Source organism: Bombus huntii, chromosome 1, assembly GCF_024542735.1.
Source record: "Bombus huntii isolate Logan2020A chromosome 1, iyBomHunt1.1, whole genome shotgun sequence".
Classification (NCBI taxonomy): Eukaryota; Metazoa; Arthropoda; class Insecta; order Hymenoptera; family Apidae; genus Bombus; species Bombus huntii.
In genome coordinates, this window is record NC_066238.1 from 2,007,151 (window position 1) to 2,028,928 (window position 21,778).

The following is a 21,778-nucleotide window of genomic DNA, read 5'->3' on the forward strand; positions in this document are numbered from 1 at the left end:
CGACGACACATATTGTAAAAAATAAAAAAGAAATAAAGAAGGATATGCAATACGTATAAATACAATCTGTATTCAAGCTATAAATTTTTCTACAAAAAAAAAAAAAAAAGAAAAGAAAGAGGAATCAATCAAGATAAAATATAATTATGTGTGCGTTGGACTACGTTAAGAATCATCATGACAATTTCATGGTGTACAATCGTTATCATTTTACAATTTGCATGACTGATGGATTCCTTAAAAGTAAAATCGTTTTATTACAAAGTTGTACATAGCGAAAGGTGGTATACTTTGCTTTTTTTTTCAATCGTAATAATCGACCGTCCCATTAGTTGCGCTGTGTTTTAAAAGGAAACAAACCATGGGATAATCGACCAACGATTTAATACTTCCATGATCATTGTACAATGATTGGAATTGGACATGTTAGTCTAAAATTAATATATATATATATATATACATATACATATATATATAAATATATATATATATGTATATATATATGTATGTATGTACAAATGTTCCATACCGTATGTATATAATAATCATTGCGATAACGAGATATATTTGTTGCGGCAGTCATCGTTTCTTATTATTATCATTAGAATTTCATTAATAATATATGCTCGAATAGTACAATATATTCTCGCCTATCTCTAATAGTTGTATGTAAATAAAAGTTATCTTCTAAATACATCGATCAGTCTCACAATCGTTATATCTTTAATAAATTGATGTAAAAGTTTTTTCTCTCTCTTTCTGCTGCAACACAATCACGATGTTCAATTCATTATCATCATCATCATCATCATCATCACCATCACCATTATCACCATACAGCTAAAACGTTCTTGCGAGATCGATCTTCTTATAAAACACATGCACAGGACACACAAAGTATTCAAATGATGGTGTATTTGCAATCGAACTAGACACAGATCCTATAATATAATAGATATTTTGAAATTGAATCATTTATTACGTATGGAGAACATGTATATAAATTTCATTGATTTCTATTTCAAAATATGCATGTACTATCTATTCTGTAGGATCGGTATCTATTTCAATTATATATATGTATATACATCATCGATCGAATATTTTCGTGAGCTTGTGTACATCACAATTATATATGTTTTTCCATGCTATATCGTGCTTCGAAATTGTCATTCCTTTTTAATCTGTCTGTCTCTTTCTCTCTCGATGTATGTGAATTTAAAACAAAAAGAAGTCTAATGCGATACACCAGTACCTATACATGAAACTTATTTAATTAAAAATTAAAAAAAAAAAAAGGAATAAGAACAAAAAAAAATGAAATTGAATGAGAAGGAACAAACTATAGATAGGGAGAAACACCGGCTTGTAATTTGTAAAAATAAAAATGCAGAAGCACGAAAAATACTCAAAATTTTCAGACTAAGAATCGCACCATAATTTCTTTTAGCATATGCATATAAATAAATGCAGCTATGTAAATTATCGTGTTTCGATACATTACTTAAAATTACCGAACGTAAAGAATCACAGTAAAAAAAAAAAAAAAAAAAAAAAAAAATGACCACTCTTTGTTCGTCAGACAAATTTTTATGTACGGATCGTAAGATTGATTCTAGAATTTTTTGTATCGCCTACGATCCTCTGTTTTTCCTTTTTTTCTTTTTCTAAATAATTTCTGTTGTACAAAAGATCGATATAGAAAAGAAGTTTGCACAGTATATTCCTTCGGGAAGAATCGTTCTTACGTTTCTCATCGCAAAATATTTTAATATCGGAATCTGCCAGGTCACTGTAGTAAAATACTTGCACCATTTTTTTTAATTGTTTTGTATCTCTCTCGCTCACGCGCTCTTACTCTCTCTCCCTCTCGCTCAATTAATCAATTAGCAGTTCTTGTTTTTCAAGGGACATTTTTGTGAAATACGATCGTGAAAAGAAGTAATGCAATTCGACAATAACGAGCCGCCAAAGTCACGCAGTTCTTTTGTCAAAATCACATGTTTTTTCGAATATCATAGATCATAATAGTTTCTTCTTATTTTGTTACAGGTTTTGAGTACATTTTCCAAAGTTAACGTACACGGTGTATTCAAACGATGCGAATGTATATATATGTAATAAAATCTTCGTATAAAAATCAGTAATTTATGTCAATTTTCTCTGACGATTTGATTTTCCTTTATTCTTCCAAAAGCCTTTTCCCATTATGTACTTTTGCACAACAGAAGAAAATTGACATATTATAAATTTCGAGCAATGTACATTAAAGAGACTTGCGTGATGCCTTCGTTCTCTTGAAAAATAACTATAATTTGTAAGATTTATTGAAATGATGAAGAAATCAATCTCGAGAAAAATGGTCATCAATTTTTGGATTTGTAATTATCAGAATGAATAGTTTACCAATAGTTTCAATAGCAGACAATAATTTATAATTAAAAAAAAATCGCTTAGGAAGACGAATAAAATTTTTAAGTAGATCATTTTCGAATTCTCGCGACATATTCACAGGACGTTCCAATAAATCTCACAAACTATACCGTTTAAAAATTTCCTCGAGATTTGCTTTAAATCAAAACATATTAAATGTATTTCAATTACTATATTTCTCTGTACCAAGGGACATCAAATTCAAATTACATGATAGCAATGCATAGAAATTTCGATTGTTTTTCCTCTCACTTAGTTCTATTTTCAAGAGACATCTGAATAATTGGAAATTAAATACTTTTTAAAATTTTTAATGCAACATCACTGTGTTACGTAACATAATTTGATGTTTTTCTGCAGCTATTTACGACAGATGGCATTTAATATTATCTTTAATAGCTGCTTGTACATATATCATATGTACTCTTTGTAATGAATAAAGTTTTAATTTATCATTCACATTTTCTCTAAAAACACACAATTATTTGTATTCTTTATGTATCACGTAATTATGTTACCTTAAACAAGAGACCATTTTTGTATTCGTTACAAAATTTTCTTACGTAAGCTTATTTTATAATGTTTTCCTAATGTTTAATCAATCTGTGGGCACCATTTATAATTTCCTTCTCTTAAGATGTAAATAACTCAATAATAGATTAATATATATTATATGTATGTATATATATGTAAGCTAATTGAAAATAAATAATTCATTGAATATTGCCAGTAGATTGACCTGGAATCAAATGTTCCTCTTTGTGTCCCTCTTTTCTGGCAGTGCTACAGAAAGTTTATTCCATAAAAAGCAAAGATTAATTTGTATAAAAATATATATAAATTTATATAGAAAAACGGAATAGCATATATTGCAAGTAAATAAACTTACAAAATAAATAAATTAAACAAGTATTTCTTATTTGTTTCAAGGAAGGATCATAGAAAGTTTCTAAAGATCACTTTAAAAAATTATATGTTATAAGTTGAACGAGTATATTATAGAAATCTTAATTGTAATATGAGCTCCTTTAAGTTCTAAAATTTATTCTCGCGTTTTAAAAATTCAATATATACTATTACTTACATATGATTTATTAACCTATGATCCAACCTTTATTTGTGACATATATTAATTGTTATGTAAATCATAATGTGTGAGTTACAACAAAAACGTAGTTATTAATATTCACAGTAAAGAGATCATAAAGTCTCCTAGTCCAAAAAAATGTACAATTAAAATTTGTAAAAGGACAAAGTCATCGACGTTGTCCTTATACAAATCATAGTTTCGATGTTTGATTCTATATGAAAAACTGTTATCGTTTCCTTGTTAAATAACGATTGTCAATGAGCTTAAGCCAGATGGGCAGCAAAAACGCGGCATTTAAAAATTTTAAACCAAATGCCTGTGTGAGAGAAATATTATAAAAATTGCTACTATCCCAAAAGTAGATTATTATTAAAATTTAATTGATTATAAAAAACTTTGTATCATGCATAATGTTATATAAAAACAATTGCTACGTATTGCACATCTGTAATTCCAAACCTGATTCAACAGTCAATTAATATATTCAAATAAAAATTTATATTATTCATCGGGTTATCTGTCCCAAATATAAAATAAATACATATCTTTCACACATCTTTGGTTTCATGATTAAGATTATTTTAACTTGAAATGAAGAATTGCTACTTTTTTTTGTAATATTGAGTTTACATGTTATTTTAGATGTATCTTATAAAATATGTTTCTAAAAAAATCGTAATAACTCCTGGGTTAAATATATATATATCTCAATTTGAATAATCATTGTGCGTACAAGATTATCTATTGATCAAAAAAAGGAAAAAGAAGAAAAAGAAAAAAAAAAAAAAATAGAAAACAAATGTTCCAATAATCACAGAAATCTGTTTTCAACAGGTACTTTTATGTGCTTTTGTTCGGTTATGTGCCCATCTTTGAAAACTAGGAACTAACAGTTTTCACTTACTTAACATTACTCTTACTCCATATGTCGTTACTCTGGTATTAATCAATTGTTTTCATATTAATGCTGCAGTCACCCTGAAATATTATAACAAAGTTTTGCTGGTCCAGTTTGCCAATCTGATTGCCATATTCTCATTCAATTTCTCTCTCTAATAATACTGCCTAAATATATCATCATATTGATATGATGCTATTCAACAGACTTCATTTATTTTATTATAAAGTTACTCTTCATATTATTGCTATTAGTGGGTCAGGATATAGAGTACCTGAACACATTCGTTTCTTAAGTTGAATTACTTAATTTTAACGTCATGGACCTTTATATAGATCATATCAAATGCATCTGGTACAATGTAGCTATCATGACCCTAAGTGAATTCTTTTTTAAAATTTTTGGACCCAAATGTTTGAAACGTGATTGGCATCTTGGAACTTCTACACAAATATTCACATATACAATTGCAATGATAGATAACCCAGAAAACAGAAAGCTATGGATAAGAAAACTTGTATACCATAGAGTACATTAACTAATGCTTAGGACGAAGATAGTATAAACTGCCACTTGTTGAATAATAATCTTATATCTCATATTACATTACAATGTCATCACAGTATTTTGATGTACGTAGCTAATTACTAAACTTATAAAATAATTGATAACTTTCCACATTTGGGAGTCATTTGTGGAGAGTTAGCAATTAATGCATGGCAGTTTATGAGGATTTTATATATGCTACAAACGGTATTCAGTAGAAACATTGTGCTCTTCTTCAACTATCATTCTTAAAAATCATCTAACAGACGTGGAATACAATTTAAGAATTCACGTCCATAAAGACAATATCATATATATAATTATATATTTATATATATACTTTTTAATAACCAACGATCAAGGACATGAATCCTACGCAACCATCCCTAAGAGCACTATCTATCTACTGTACATCATAACAGTTATTCTAATTACAAGAAGTCATTTTTGTCACCATTTATAACATTATAAACTCTTTGTGCTCGATATGATAAAACTTAAACAATCTTATCCAGAGCCTTTGTAACCTGGGATGGTAATAATAGCATACATAACACACAATTTTCCATCGTAGCATATATCTAACTATATAAGAAAAAAATAAATTAAAATTCTATAAGAGACTGACATTAATTAGAGACTGATTGCCTGGAGGAGGCTGCGTGCATGGCAAAATCGACAAGTGGATTACTTGGGACGGTAACGATGGAGTGTGAAGTACTACTGCTTAAAGTAACATTAGTAGAAGAAACTAAAGACAATGGCTTACAAGATAATTGATCGATTTGTTTTATAGGTACCAACTTAATTGGCACATCTGTTTTTAACCTGACAGCTTCCGATACTGGTATAGCTTTTAGTTGAACACTTTTCAATGGTTGTATTTTAACTGCTGGTTTTACAGTAGCACTTGCATTCTGAATAATTTTGGTAATTTTACTCTCACCAACTCCTTGGTTGGAAGATTCATCGTAACCGGAATCAGATGATGAGTCACTAAACGTTTTGCTTGTTTGCTTAGAGACTGTTGCCTCTGTACCAGACTCTACGCTATGAGCAGGACTAGCAGATGCAGAACTGTGAACAGGACTGGCAGATGCAGAACTATGTACAGGACTGCAACTTAATGCATTCGTTTGTTGTTGTCGTTGTTGTCTAGCTATACAACCAATACAAGGCTTTATCAATGAAGGATCCACTATTACTTCTCCATATGGACCTTTGAATATTGTTCCACAGCAAATGATCTCCCTAAAATAATATAGCTGTATAATCTTTTATGAAGAGCTTTTTTAGAACTTAATAAATAAAAAAGTATACATATTTCAAATACCAAAGAAAAAATCTATCAAGTTCTGTTTATAAATTATTAAAAACTTTTTAACTGTTTAATAATGAAAGACTAACCTTTTGAAATATGTTAAATCAATAAAACCATTGACAGTTATATCATCCTTTGATTCTGCATCATCTTGGATATCTAATTGTTTTTCAGTCACTGGAATATCATCACTATCTATAGGACTACCAACTCGACTTGAACCTTTACTACCATCTCCATTCAAATAATCTTCTAAAAAAGAACAAAGCAAAAAATAATCGTAAAATTATAGTTTTAAAACATTTTATTTAAAAATACAAACTTGTTAAACACCAACCTGTTAAATCATCGCTCATTGCTGGGCTTTGTTCTCGATCTCTATCTGCTTTCAAGTACATGTGTTTCTTTTTCATGATCTTTTCAAACTTTTCTGGTATATCTTTCATTTTCTTTTTATTTTTTGATTTAAATTTTGTCAACGATTTAATGCCAGGTCCTGCACGTGCATCTACAACCTGTAAAGTACAAAAAATTGATCTGTACATAATCGTATTTAATTTGTGTGAGAATAAATGTGTATAATCAACTAACGCAAGTGATATTTATTAAAACTTACATGTCTCCAATTACGATTGCTTCCTGCAGGTAATTTTTTCCATCTTTTTACCAAAAGTACACATGCATTACAAATTTCTCCAGTTCTTCTTTCCTCAAGTTGAAAGCATTCTATAAAATCATCTTCATACTTTTTACTATCTGTAAACCTTGAGCTGTGAATAAAATAAGAAAATTAATTTAATTTGTAAAACAATACATTATATATAAGACTGTATTTATTAAAATTATGTTATGTTGCTTACCTGCTGGATTTGGCTTTGCAAATGCAGCATCCAGTACTAGATCGATACACCTTTGGTTTATGAAAACTAAACATTTTGCAGGTTATTTTCAAACTGCTTCTGAAAAAAGTTGAAACATTAAATAACATTTTTTAAATCAACATATAATCAATCAGATTAAAATCTTGTAGAATCTTACATAAAGAAAGCATATCACATGATAACAAATTCACAAAAAACCAATAAAAGTTTATCCCAACCAAATTCATTCCAATATATTTTTTCACAATTTATTATCGGTTTATGTTTATTATTGTAAGTAATTACCTACAAAGAAGAATTGCATATAGGAACATACATGTATAACATAATCGTGAACCGTACGTTTAAACGCGTCCTGAAAATAATGTACCTTTACTGAAAACAGCATGTTTCGATGATCGTGACAGTAGATCAAAATTAGCTCCGTTTCTGTCCGTACAGTATGTAAAAATCATGTAAAAAGTTCATTCGCGATAATTTGTCACGAAGAAAAAACCACTGATCGTCACCATCTTTATTATACTTGTTTACATCGATTTGTTGCCAGTCTGTAACTAACACCGCGATTTCGGCTTGACAGTGTATACGTGCAAGACGCTACGTTCTCTGACGCACGCATGCTACTAGGGGGCGTCCATAATCTCACGAATCCCCACTTTATATTATACACGATAAAACTGCAAAGAAAAACAACGTGCTAAAGGAAATCGACACTTTACAAACACTTTTTTTCTATATAGAATCACCAAAATCACTTGTTTCATATTATACTAAACTATTGTTAATATCTATGTTAAACGTTATTGACAAAATGTGCTGAATCAAGGTACGATGTATTAGGACACAAATGTATATCTTCTTCCCATGAAATTATTACTTTTCATCATACTAATATCCATCATTGTCAAACTAATTATAGAATCGTTATAGCGTGGAGATTTCTGTCATTTTGAGAGAGATTAATGAAGAAAATATAATTTCGTTCAACTATTATATTATATATAATTTTATCTATTATTATAGACATTAAAACTTTTAAATTATTATAAACAAAAATATGCTTTACGTTTATTAATAAAAAGATATAATAGTTAAGATTATTATTGTGTGACTATTCAGTCAAGATTGATCACTTTGGGAGGAAAAGAAAAGAAATAGAGAAAATTATGGTATATCGATAAAACTGGTATCTAAAAATAGGAACCGTGAAACCACAACAAAATAATGTGTAAATATGAACATGGAATGTCCCAAAATATTATTTTTTGTTTTCCCTACAAACTCTTGAAATGCTTCTACCTTATCATGATATTTAAGAATGTATATAAATATCGTTTCTTTTATTATTTACTGTATGTATATTGAACATGTATAATGGAAAATATCAAAACCTTCATCAACATGATTTGGTTTTCATAAATATCTCTTCTCGAATCTTTCGATTACAGAATATTTTATTGCATCCGTTCATTCACATTGTATGCCATATGGCTTTTGTCTTAATTCAATTTCAAAAGCAGGTCAGTGACGTGTGGCGCATCACAGGTAACATTCAATAAAATTTTACAATCTAGAGGGGTGTACTTTATTTCGGCAATATTATTACGTACTTAGAAACGCGTTCACATTTCACAAACTGGCATTCATTCGACAAGTATCGTAATAAGTACTACGTGAAGGCAAACCAGTTTTCCTTCGATATGCCGAATTTGCTCTGTACGTTACCCATCCGTCCTTGTTTTTCTCAAGGATGATATTATTCAGGAGCGTAACAAAATGTTCAATGATTCGAACTGAGGTATCGTTGATAATGTATTCCATCCAATAGACGATATTCTACTATTATAATCTATAAAAATATATCCTCTCTGCATAAACATAAAATTCTTTCTATACATGTTAAAACATGTTAAAGTCATAAAATTAGAATAATTTCATTCGGAGAAATATATAAAAATTTCATAAAAATTAAGCTTAAATAATTCTGATTAAACCATTAAGCATCAAGCGATAAAATATTGTGTAAATGTGTGCATAAATGTATTATTAGAAAAAATGTAAATAGAGTAAAATACTGTTCTGCCAAAGTACCAAAAATATATTAGAATAATAGATATTGTAAAAGTTCGTTATAAATAGAAGATACGAAAAGGAATGTTGTAATTTAAAGAAAAGAAAGAATTATCATAATGTTATAAAATACTCCATTTTTTCAAACTTAATAAGGTTGTAAAATTTAGATAGAATATCGAGCAAATTCTTGGAATTTCTTTTCTTAATCACAATAGTCACAACATGCGTATTTAATAATAATAATAATGTGTATCGATTAAAAAGAAATTACAAATGTAACGTTGCGTTAACATAGTCTTTAGTAGGTTAACATAATGGGAAACTGAGATATGGAATAAAATTCAATCTAAAAACATAAAACATGACGGAGAACCCCCGTAATGTATTATCTACGATCCTGAATATGAACTTATAAATCTTTCTTAGTTTTCTTTCAATATACAACATATGTATGTATTTTTTACTGATTCTGGGAGTGGCGCCATCGGTAGTTGAAACCTCAAAGCAAGAATGTTGCAACGTACTGTACGCAAAAAAATGTAAATGTGCTTTCGCCTCGATGCAGTCGATGATTATAGTGGGAGACGATGTAAGGGACATCAAGCAACAGGAAAGGGGAAAAAAGAGGAGGGTATAGCGATGTTGCCACGTGGTTTGTTGATCGGTTGCCTCTTCATCCCGATACGACTCGGATCTCTGACCTGGCTGCACGCATATTAAACATTACCTATATTTCATTTGTATTTGTTTACAAACCGAATGTCAAGACCGCCTCCTATCATAAAAACCAATAACAAATTTGCGACATCTATGATCAAACTACTCAACTGTATTGTGTGAGATATTTACTGTATATAATTAACCATATTAATCAATTCTCTATTTCTTCTAGTAAAATGCTTGTATGATAAAAAATAGAAAAATAAATTTTGAATATACTAATGAGATACTTTTTCCACATTTTACACATTACATATTGTATGATCATATTACGTTATTATATGTTAATTGAATCATATTAATCAATTTTCTATTTTCTTTTCTGTAGCAAAATATGATAAAAAGCAAAATAGTAGATTTTGAATATATTAATGAAATAGTTTTTACATTTTCTATATATTGTTATTAACCATCAACTACATGTAACAATTATGGCGTATACAAATATTACATATCAGGTAGCTGTTATATGAATTATGTTTATAATTATGAATATAATAATCTTATTACAAATATGACACTAAACGTTTTCGTACGAGCGAATAAATCAAAAATAAAAAGTGCACAATACCCGAATAACGTGGCCCTGACATGCTAACTCTCAGTAGTTCAACTTTCGTTCTCACTTTTACAGTTGTCTACGGATTTAAAAATAGAGGAAGGTACCAGCCCTCGATGTAAATACATGTCACCAAATTATGTATATGCGTTCTTGCAGAAATAAGCATAGGTGCATTTTCTCTATACGTACAATGGCAGAAGAATGAATAAAATCGTAATAAATAATACAAATAACTGCAGTCTGAGAAACTTCGATTTCGTTGAAACGATGTTTAACGATGTCGCAAGTATTTGATCGAGATGACCTACATTATGATAAAACAGGTTCCGGTATTTTGGTCAGAATAAAAACATGGAGACATATTTCTCTACCTTAGCATTTGAAAATTATAATCAAATTGTTACTATCTTTCGATATTCGATTATTTTTTAAACATAATTTTAAATCCTTCGGTTATCAAATATTAATAATGGATTGACATTTGTAAATATTTTTAATCATAAGTGATAAAACATGTTGCATGATATATGATAAATTGACAATATTTACGAGAGAATAATAGCTTTAAATTTGATAATTACAAAAACGTTGTATCCATATGAATGGCCGCTTTCAAAGAACAATCATTATACATAAAAAATGTAAATGTGATAATACAAATCATTCCATAAATAAATGATAAAAATCTCATTGTTGTACTTATGTAAACGGTTATAATTTTGATACTAACGTAGAACGAAATTGCCCCTAATTCAACACTATCGCCGAATGCTCTTACAAAATTAATTTTTCAAATTGAAAGCACTTTTTCAATATTATGCAAAGCTAATATTGTAAAATGAAATAAACAAAAATGATGGGCAAGATAGTTATATTGATAGAAGTTTTCATAAGAAGAGAAGATACTTAGCGTGCACTGGTATAACAGTGCATAAACTCAAAGACCGCGATTCCGTCTAAAAATGTCTCGACTCAATTTTTTTTTTATATTGTCAGAGGTAAAAAGACTGATCAATTTTCAAAGCACATATAACATTAAGGATAGAGCTATGAGGCTTCTTTTACAAGTATATGGATCCCTACTGAAGTTCAATTGTGACAGATCGTGTGCCATTTTCACAAAGACAAAAAAAGAAATCTACAGACAAACGTAGTGCACTGAACGAAGGACGTGCGCGAGCAAGAGACCGACATGGCGCGTGGCACGGTACAGTCCGCCGCCATCGTCGATTCCTTCCCTTCCCACCGTTCTAACCAACCCCGTCATAACGAATACACAGTATGTTTATTCGAAATATTAGATAAATATGATATTCTCTTCCATCAGTCTCTCAAAAATTATTTGAACGACTCCTCTCGAGCAACGTATGCGATGATAGCAACTGACATATATCTTGAGCTTACAACAATTGGAAAAGTCAATGATATGATACCCGCCACAAGCGGGCACGCCATGACAGATGATACAGCACGCACAAACAAACAAGTCTACTTGCCAAGTGGAATACCGCGCAGGTAAAACGCGGGAATCATTGTTGGTCTGAAAGATGAATAATACGTAACAACCGGTAGATTTCCAAGAAGTTATACGAACGGTACTTTCTGCACGTTATTCAGTATCCTGTCAATGGAATGACGAGTGCCGACAACGAAAAATCCATGAAGGTACACGGTACCTACGATCTGGTGAAAGTTTCTCGTTACACTTGACATAAACCACTGAAATTTCAACGATTGTAATAACGTGTATCAAAGACGGATTAAAAGAATAAGAGATAAAGAGACGGGAATGAAAAATAAATGTCAAATGTATCGATGATGATACAGCAGCCTGGCAGATTCAGAGCCCGGAGCCGAAGACGCTGACATCTCCGAACATATTTATCATAAACGCATGAGTAATTTCGTATGACAATCCACAAACCTGCTGACAATATGTCGCGTTATCAATACGTCGTATTCTTCTCACACGTGTTCACGAAATTCATATTAAGATGTTGAGATTAATGACAGCAGAGTACTTACCTTTTCAATACAGGTGACGGCCAGATTTGAGAGCTCCTTTGCGCAGGCTCACGGCGCTGGGTCTGTTGCATGTCCTAGTCAGACGAGCGTCCATATGTACCAAATAAGAAATTGTAATTTTTACGTTGTCGTTGCTCGTTATTTACGTCTAGTTGATATATTTTTTATAAAAAAATTTGTTATATATTATATTTGACGTGTACTGATAATGTACGGAACTTAAATTATAAACTTGTTCTTACTTGTATAAGTTTGATTTCCGGTGAAGGATTTGATTTTTGTCGGACATCAGTTCGATAAAGTACCACCAGGGTTCTAGAACAATAAAAATTACGGTTTTTTAAGATACAAATAGAATTTAATCAATTATTTTAGTTAAATTTTAGCACGGAAGTTTATATATAAACGACAAATTTGAGGATACACGTAGGAAAATGTGTTTTGTCAGAATAATTTGAATAAAATTGCGGTAGCTTAGTAACAGTGATATTAGCGCCATCTTCGTAGATAACGAACATGATGAAAAAGAAATTATACGTAACGTAAATCTTTTTTAATTTTATAAACCAAAGATAAACTTTATCAACGTTTAGTATGTAGAATTTTTCCTTTTTCGAGTAACGTTGAAATTATTGGATATGAATCATTTATAATTCTTCGACTTGTAAAACATTCATAGTAGAAGTCCAATAATATCAGAATAATGTGTTTTGAACTTCGAGACATGAAACATGAAGACTTAATAAATACTTATAATATAAAAAAACCATCTACCGGAGATACATTAGAAGCAATAATAGATGCTTGCATTTTTTACTTGGTAAATAGTTACTTAAATGAAAATAGTTAATTATTTTTATTTTCATGTTATTCAGTAGAGATACTACTATCATTGATACCACAAGTTCATGGCAATTCTAAATCGCTGTTATTCAAACTTTAATAAGAAGTCTATGATACGAATAAGATGCATTTCCCCCACTTTGTTTTTGTCGTCAAGGAAACCAAGACGCTTGTTATGTTGCATGAGTCCAGTGTGGATCCGCACGAGTTTCGTGCTCCTAATATGGAGAAATTAATATAGAATTTTTCTATTATTTTCAAAACAGTAAAATAAGATGATTATTTATGATTGCTCTTACTTAATGGAAATGTTGTAAGAATGCAAATATAGTTCATTTTACGTACATGAATTGAGTATGAATTGAGAAAATATGTAACTGCGAAATGTATAGAAGGAGAAGCGTAAGCTGCCCCACTGCTTAGAGAATTAGCGTAGAGGGGGACAAAGCCGCATGAGGGGCCCCACCCGTGGATATCACATCGTTATGATCGTCAGTCGTCAATATACTCTATAAATTGTTCTATCAACGATTATTCTGCGCAATTACGACTGTCATATTGTTTTCTAAGTGTATATATTAGTTATATGCAAATTATGGCCACTCCAATTAGTAATACTGGTAATGGTTATAATTTCAAAGTCGTGTTACTCGGCGAAGGATGTGTCGGAAAAACCTCTGTTGCATTACGATACGTTGAAAACAAATTTAACGATAGACATATCAGTACATTACAGGTAAAAAGTGGTTAATGTTTCGTATCGTTATTTCGAACTTTAATCTACATTTGGAATTTATATTTCTTTGTTTTTGTTCATGTACGAATAATATAATAATGTAATGTTCTCATGATTGGTAAATTGTCAGTCGTGATAAATATTGAAATATTCTGAACTTTTATACTTTCAGGCTTCTTTTTTAAATAAAAAGTTGACTGTACACGGAAAAAAAGTAAACCTGGCGATATGGGATACAGCTGGTCAAGAAAAATTTCATGCATTGGGACCAATTTATTACAGAATGTCAAATGGTGCCATTATAGTTTACGATGTTACTGATTACGATACATTTCAGAGGGTAAAGATTTAAAGAAAAATATTATTTTACTTTCTTATATCCTATATTAACGTTCATTTCACAGGTAATAAATTGGGTTACAGAGCTTAGGAAAATGTTAGGCAGTGGAATCTGTTTAGCAATTGCCGGAAATAAAATAGATCTTGAAAAGGATAGACGTGTTTGTACCGAAGAAGCAGAAGAGTAAGTTTCTTTTACTTTTTTATTTTTTCTTCTCTTTTCCAATTTGTTTTAATGTAAAATTTGATTATTAGGTTTGCTAATAAAACTGGAGCTATGCACTTTCATATTTCTGCCAAACTAAGTGAAAATATTGAAGAAATGTTTTTCCAATTAACGCTGCGCATGATAGAACATGCAGATCTGATGGAACAAAAGTCTACATTAACAAGAACAAGTAGTACACGTCGCAATGTTGTTGTAGTTGAAGATGAAGCTGAAGAAACTGAACCAACTAAGAGTTCCTGTTGTAGTGGTTCTTCGCATGCATCTTAATTCCAAATACCTGTATTGCAATTGGTTCTAATTTTAAACAAGTCTTATATATAAAAGTGTGTGTAGATATACATGCATGTATGTATATGTACATACACATATTGATAAACCACATATATATATCACAAAATTTTTAATATTTTATTTTTTAAGAAACAAAAAATAAAATAGATATAAACTACTAAGCCTAAGTAATTTAACTGAGTGTAAGGTAAGAAATATTGATTATATTTTGGGAGTTGATTTTTTATGTATTTCGATATTCAATTACATTGATGGAGCCTCAGTTGACTCATGAACCAAATATCTTGTTATCCACATATATCATATAGCTAGAAGATTTATTACAATTATTAGATGTATGTATTTCTGTCATATAAATGTATATATATTTAAATACTATTATGTTTTAATAAAAAGTTAATTAACATATACACGTATTTAATACGATGTTATTTCTTGGGAATGTTTTGTAATTTGTAATTCAGATTAGGTTGTAATTAGTTACAAAGTAAAGAATTTACTAATTACATGCACAGTATTTGTGAGTCTAAAGTACAATATTCTATTCTATCACAGGTACATACATGGATTATAAACATCCACAAATCGATCTATAGTAGCAACATAATCGTTAATTCGTTAAATTATTCATTTCTTCATAACAATTTTAAATAACTAAGTGTAAATATATAGATGTAAATATACGAATGGACTACTTATATTCGTAAATAAGAAAGAAATTTAAAACATTAGAAAGAATGATTAGAAAATTATACATTATGTAATATACAAATTATGATATATCCTAATATTTTTATATAAATAATTATATATTTGAATACAATATATCTCCATTCTATTAATAACAAGGAATGTAATTGAATTGTGTCAGTTCTATATAGGTCTGGGTTAGTCTTTTTCCATAACAGAGAACATATTAGGCGTTGAGCCCTTATTTTATCCCAGAAACCCATAATGGCAGGACTATTTAAGAAAATGTACAAAGATATATATATATATATGACAGTAGAAAGATTACTGTGTCTTTCATCTTTCAAATGATAACAGACAATAATGCTAAACATTATATTACATGGTACCCTGACAATGATTTTAGTCTAATTGTTAAATTACCGTAATAACGAATATTAATTTCGATCATTTGTTACTATTTTAAATTAGCAAAAATTCATGTAAGTTATTCTCTTGCTTTTTGAACTTGTTATAGTTTTTCTTTGTATGAAAGTTACAAATCAAGTATTACATAAACACGTTCTAATCACATCAGTAACTTAATGCTTATTTACTGAAAAATGAGAAATTTTATTGTTACTTTAAATTTAATTTAAATATGATTTTAACAATGCACCGAAAGATTCTTTGTATTTATATGTATTATTAAAAGAACAATCTCATTTAATCAGACTAAAATTGTATACAGTGCTATTAATTTCTGTGTATATATATATATTGTATATATATTGTGTGTATATATATATATATATATCCATATATATATACACACACACATATATACATAATGTTAATACAAAGGATGCCATATACTATTAATAGTTACTAATTTATTACTATTTTTCGCTTTGGCTATATTAATCAACTATGTATAATAACATGTAGTTATCATGACTTTTACGACGTTTGCCATTTTAATCCTTACGTTAATAAAATCATGCGAGCAAGGCATCCTGTACATCATCGTAATTTGCTCGTCTAGTTTTACTATATTATGCTATCTTTAAATAATCCTACATTTTATAATTTCATGATATTTTTATATATCTTTGGTATACCATTAATTTTTATATAACTTTGCACACTTTTGAATTACGTAGCAACCAGACCATTTACATTACTTTTAACGTCCCTTATGTTAATCCTGAAATCATGATACCAATTTACTAGAAAAAAATTTTGTGCAAGCTGTATAATTAAACGCTGTTTGTGACATTAGGTATGCAAGTATTTCTCTATCTGTATATTTGAATATAAAAATATTTTAATCAACAAAGTACGAATGTTATAATTAAATATGAATATTATACACGAATTGTTACGTTCGCTTCGAATTCCAACAAGTTTGATATGACTTCGAAGATTCTAAAAGAGATTCTCGCTTTTACATTCTAAAATGAAAGTCTCAGGAACTTCTCATACTTTTCAATAAAAATCCTATAAAATTTTCTTCGAAGTTGTATTATGTAAATTTTATACAATATCAAACATGGCAGCCGAATTTATAGGATTTCTGTTCTATAACATACATAAAATATTAATTTCGTTCCAAATTAGGCCTTTAGCGTTCGATTTTATATTTTCTTTATATAATAAATATTTTATCCTGATGAGTAAATAAAAAGTCTATGAATTGATTAATGGGACCTATCGCGGAGAGTGACATTCCACGTGATGGTGGTGCTCTGACAAGATTTGGACCAAATACGACGGCGAGATTACTTGATGTCATTTTGTTTAAATCACACCTGTCCATTACCTGTTATAAATATAGATATATTTTATCATAAAATTATATATAAGAAGGAAAATAATAAATCACGTAATCATTAAAGTAATAGCCTACCCTCGATAAAAATTGTACGATATATTTTAAGAGTTGGTAATTATCTTCTGGAAGTTTTTCAAGTACTAATATTTTAACTCTTCTTGGGCGTTCATCTTTCGATAGAGCTAAAATGAGAATATGAAAATATTTATATTATGTCATACTCAATATCAATAAATAACAAAATTGTATTTTAATATTTACCTTGAAATTGCGTTATTTCATCATATAATTCATACGTCATAAGAGGTTCATCTAATTCTCGAAGAAACGTTTTAAGAAGAACAGCTGCTATGTGTGGGTCTCCTTGGAAATCAACAGGCAATCCTTGATTACAACGATTCTGAAGTTCCTTAACTACTGCTACATTAGCTGATCTTCTAAATATTCCTTCTGTTTCTAATGCTATAAGCGTGATAATATTACAATTGTTATCTTCAAAGAAATGATATATGATAATATTATTATCATGGCATTTTTAAAGAAAGATACTGAATTATACAAATTACATAATTATAAGCATACCATCTGGTGTATCAAGAAATTCAATGCATTGTCGCACTATTGGTGGTATAGGATCGCCATTATTATTTTCTTTAATAAAAGTAAGGCTTGCTCCAAATTGAGTGGTACCAACTGGTGTTGTCACCGCACTCTGAGGTGGACTGGTTGGTAAATTCTTTTTGTTCTTTAACATTAGCTGTTCATTGTGTCTACAAATGAATGTAATCAATTAATATTGATATAAATCTAAAAGTTTTATAATTACAAAAGAAACACTTACTCTATTACTTGAGGAGGTATAATAAGTTGATCAAGATTAATATATTGTGCCAGTTCTTCCAAATAATTAACATACATCATTTTCCGACCAAACTTTGCACTAAAGAAATAACAATAATATCAAGATTAATATAGTAACTGAAAGAAAATATTCATCAACTGAGTAAGAAATAATTACCTAATAGCTGGTTTAAATATTTGCCATACAATTCTAATAAAATTAGTTGGATGTACTAGATATAAAGCCTTCAAATTTTTTTTATACTTTCTGTCGAAAGCTTTATATGCTTGCCATAACCAGGATAATGGTGGTTTATTTTTTGAAGTAAGACCATAGTGAAAATAAATTAAACTATAATCTTGTTCTACAAATGTATCTAAAGTATGTGTGAGATACCTGTTAAATAAATGTATTGTTAAAAATAATGAAATAAATCTTAGAAAAGATATGTATATCTATATATATTATATTCATATATTTATGTCACAAACCTGAGAAGTTTAGCATGATTAAACGCTTCTTTTCCAACAGGAGGTAATTTACATGCAGATACTACTATTATTTTACGACCAGCACTATCATCACCAACCACTTCTACAATGCCATATCTCGATATATCAAGATAATCTTCTTCATCCGCAAGTTCACCGTCCAATGCAGCAAGATCCTCTGCTACTCAGCATGAAAGAGTATATTCATAATAATCTTTTATTTCTACATTAAATTTCCTTTTGGTTTCCCTTTGACTCTTTTTATAAAATAAATACCCAAAATAATGAATGAATTGCAGATCAAGTAAAAGAGTCATTTAACCTTTGCTTTTGTGCATTTTTATACCATGCAATAATAAACTGTACAATGATCTACATAATTCACCTGCTAAGCCCCAAATGCCATGACATTTAGTGGCTACTAACAGAAGATAAAAGGTCACACACCGGATTCGATAACTGGAGCATCTACCAAAGCTTCTTCAAAGTTTTCTTCAATTGTCCCATCGCTTACTGGACTCTCCAAATAATCTATCCCAGTACCAGCACCACTGCTAATTATGTCCAATTTTTCTTCTAAAAGTTGTACAGCTATAAAATCATTACATCAATTATATTATAAGATAATTATTTGTGTGAAACCCTATTTGAATTTAATGTAAGAATTTACAAGAGAAATATGATAGTAACACAAGTAATTAACTTAAATTTCTTAAAAGAATAACTTAAAGATTAAAGTATGTTTCATGGTAAATATCTCATAGATAATATTCTACATATTTATACTATTACATAAAACTACTTTTAACTTTCTACACTTAGTAATCTGAATTTCTTTTATATTGAAATATCTTACCATTATTTGAAGTGGTCTGTAACTCAGTATCATCGAACTCCAAGTTGGGCTCATAATCATGATAATCTGACAAACTTGGGTATGGGTCTTCGACGTCATTAGCTATTGCTATCATACAAACAGAAGTATGCGCATTATTGTCTACACCAAATATGTATCAATGAATCACAAAACACTACATCAGCCATTGCCAATTATTTATTCAATCAGTGGTTTTGCATTATAAATAGGTACTTAAAAAATGTTAAGTAATATTAAAAAAAAAAGAAACATCTTTGCAAAACAAGTATCATAATAAATTGATGACTAGTATACATCTCGCGGTTTCTCGTTATATATCAATTTTCCCCTGATCACATTACACGGTATATATGATCTCCAATAAATATTTTGATGGTATTTCATCCATGTTTACAAACCACTACGATTGTGGAACTTAAGAAGAAAACGGATTTTCTACTGATACGTTTATGTATATTTGAACGAAAGACTGGAACTATGTCAAGTTATGATCAAATCTGAAATTTTTTTAATACGCACTATCGTGTCATATACGCGAATTATTCGTCACTTATCGATGTGCTTTTCCACATAGGAGACTGAGATCCATCGTGAAATGTTTTCTCGCTAGAACGAACAGAAAAACGTCGATGCCAGGTGAACTTTTTTACAATCACGATTTTCGGCGATATTGTACTTTGGTGTGACGTTTATTTGACACCTAAAGCAACGTCAACAATCGCGACGGATAAGCTCACCTGTCAAAGTTCGTGTTGGGCTTAGCGTCGGTTGATAGTCTGCTTCCATTTTCTGGCAACTGTGCGATAAAACAGTGCCTCGATTAAATTACGGGGCTTTTCACGTAGCCTGCTTTACAAACGAACAACGTTTTTCTTCTCGAACGACATTATCCCGACGTGGTATGGCAAACCAGCGTATTCACGTCACGCTTTCATTTGTTGTGTCGCTAATTGTAATTCGTAGTCACTCGTCACTCCCTTTCCCCACTGCTCGATTAACGAATATTTTCATACTTATTCCTATTGGCTAGTTGTATACTTTCGCGATATAGATACGATGCGCGCTAAAAATATGAAAATCACGTGATACGTTCAAACGTTAAATTAAGGCGGAGAATAAATAAATAAATAAGTATCTACGTTATATAGAAATATCTATGTATGTAATCAAAAAATAAATATATCCACGTCTGGATATCAATCGATTGACTTTTTGATTCCAATATAATCTTAAAAATGATATCTATTAAATATTTTAAATAAATAAGTTAATACGTTTGAGAGTTTTGAACTTGAAATGTTTAAATATCTCTTTTTTATGTTATTTATATCTAAAAAATTTTTCAGACAGTTACAATTGCTTATAAATTAATTTTTAAATCACTGCTTAATAATATAATATAATAATAATAATTAATAGAAAATTCAGTTAAATTTTTTTTAAGTAATGAAGACAAATACTTATCTAAAAAAGAAAAAGAATTATATCAAGAAAGATACTTAAGAATTTATAAACAGATAAATTATTTTGTTATTATTGTAAAAAATATTTAATATTTATAAAGATTATGATAATATTAAACAATATAAATATATATACTTCTTATATCTTTTACCTAATTCAAAGATTTTGTTAATAAAGTAGAAAATATTATTTTTTTGTTAATAGAAGTTATATTATATTTACATATTGTGAGTACATTCTGTCATTTATTATTCTGTAATTTACTGTATGGAAAAAATGTAATTTTTTATACAAAGCTATGATGACGTAAATAAAGTAAATGATAATATGTGATTTTGTGCAATATATCATTTGAATTAAAATCAAATGTTTTTGCGATGATTTAAATCATATTTTAATAAATATGTTGCATGAATCACATTATTGTTCATTCTCCTTTACAAAAAACTAGTTTTATACAGATTTATTTCTTTACAAATGTTGAACATAAATTCTCAATTTACTATTTATACGATTTCTTTTCAATTACATACATGTTGTACAATTCCACCTTCTAGGCACCAATGATTGCTATGAACATTGTAGAACTTTCCCAAATGAGTTGAATTTCATAAT

The 21,778-nt window shown here is 29.4% G+C and overlaps 2 protein-coding genes across 3 annotated transcripts; one reads left to right on the forward strand and one right to left on the reverse strand.

Annotated features, from left to right (window-relative positions):
- Positions 1-13,828: 13,828 nt before the first annotated feature.
- LOC126872428 (ras-related protein Rab-21) lies at positions 13,829-15,403 on the forward strand. The gene is made up of 4 exons (XM_050632381.1): positions 13,829-14,128; positions 14,301-14,468; positions 14,533-14,651; positions 14,723-15,403. The coding sequence occupies exons 1-4, from the start codon at positions 13,979-13,981 to the stop codon at positions 14,961-14,963; spliced, it is 678 nt and encodes a 225-aa protein (XP_050488338.1). The 5' UTR covers positions 13,829-13,978; the 3' UTR covers positions 14,964-15,403.
- Positions 15,404-16,963: 1,560 nt separating this feature from the next.
- On the reverse strand, positions 16,964-20,699 carry LOC126872130 (rho GTPase-activating protein 1). 2 transcript variants are annotated; one of them, XM_050631747.1, is made up of 10 exons: positions 20,437-20,699; positions 19,679-19,786; positions 19,270-19,413; positions 18,823-19,000; positions 18,509-18,727; positions 18,332-18,430; positions 18,073-18,260; positions 17,752-17,952; positions 17,566-17,672; positions 16,964-17,478 (listed from the first exon to the last, which is right to left on the reverse strand). In XM_050631747.1, the coding sequence occupies exons 1-10, from the start codon at positions 20,483-20,485 to the stop codon at positions 17,305-17,307; spliced, it is 1,467 nt and encodes a 488-aa protein (XP_050487704.1). In that variant the 5' UTR covers positions 20,486-20,699; the 3' UTR covers positions 16,964-17,304. The 2 variants fall into 2 exon arrangements, with proteins under 2 accessions (XP_050487704.1, XP_050487694.1); XM_050631737.1 differs by having other exon boundaries at positions 18,823-19,003.
- Between the last annotated feature and the right edge of the window lie 1,079 nt (positions 20,700-21,778).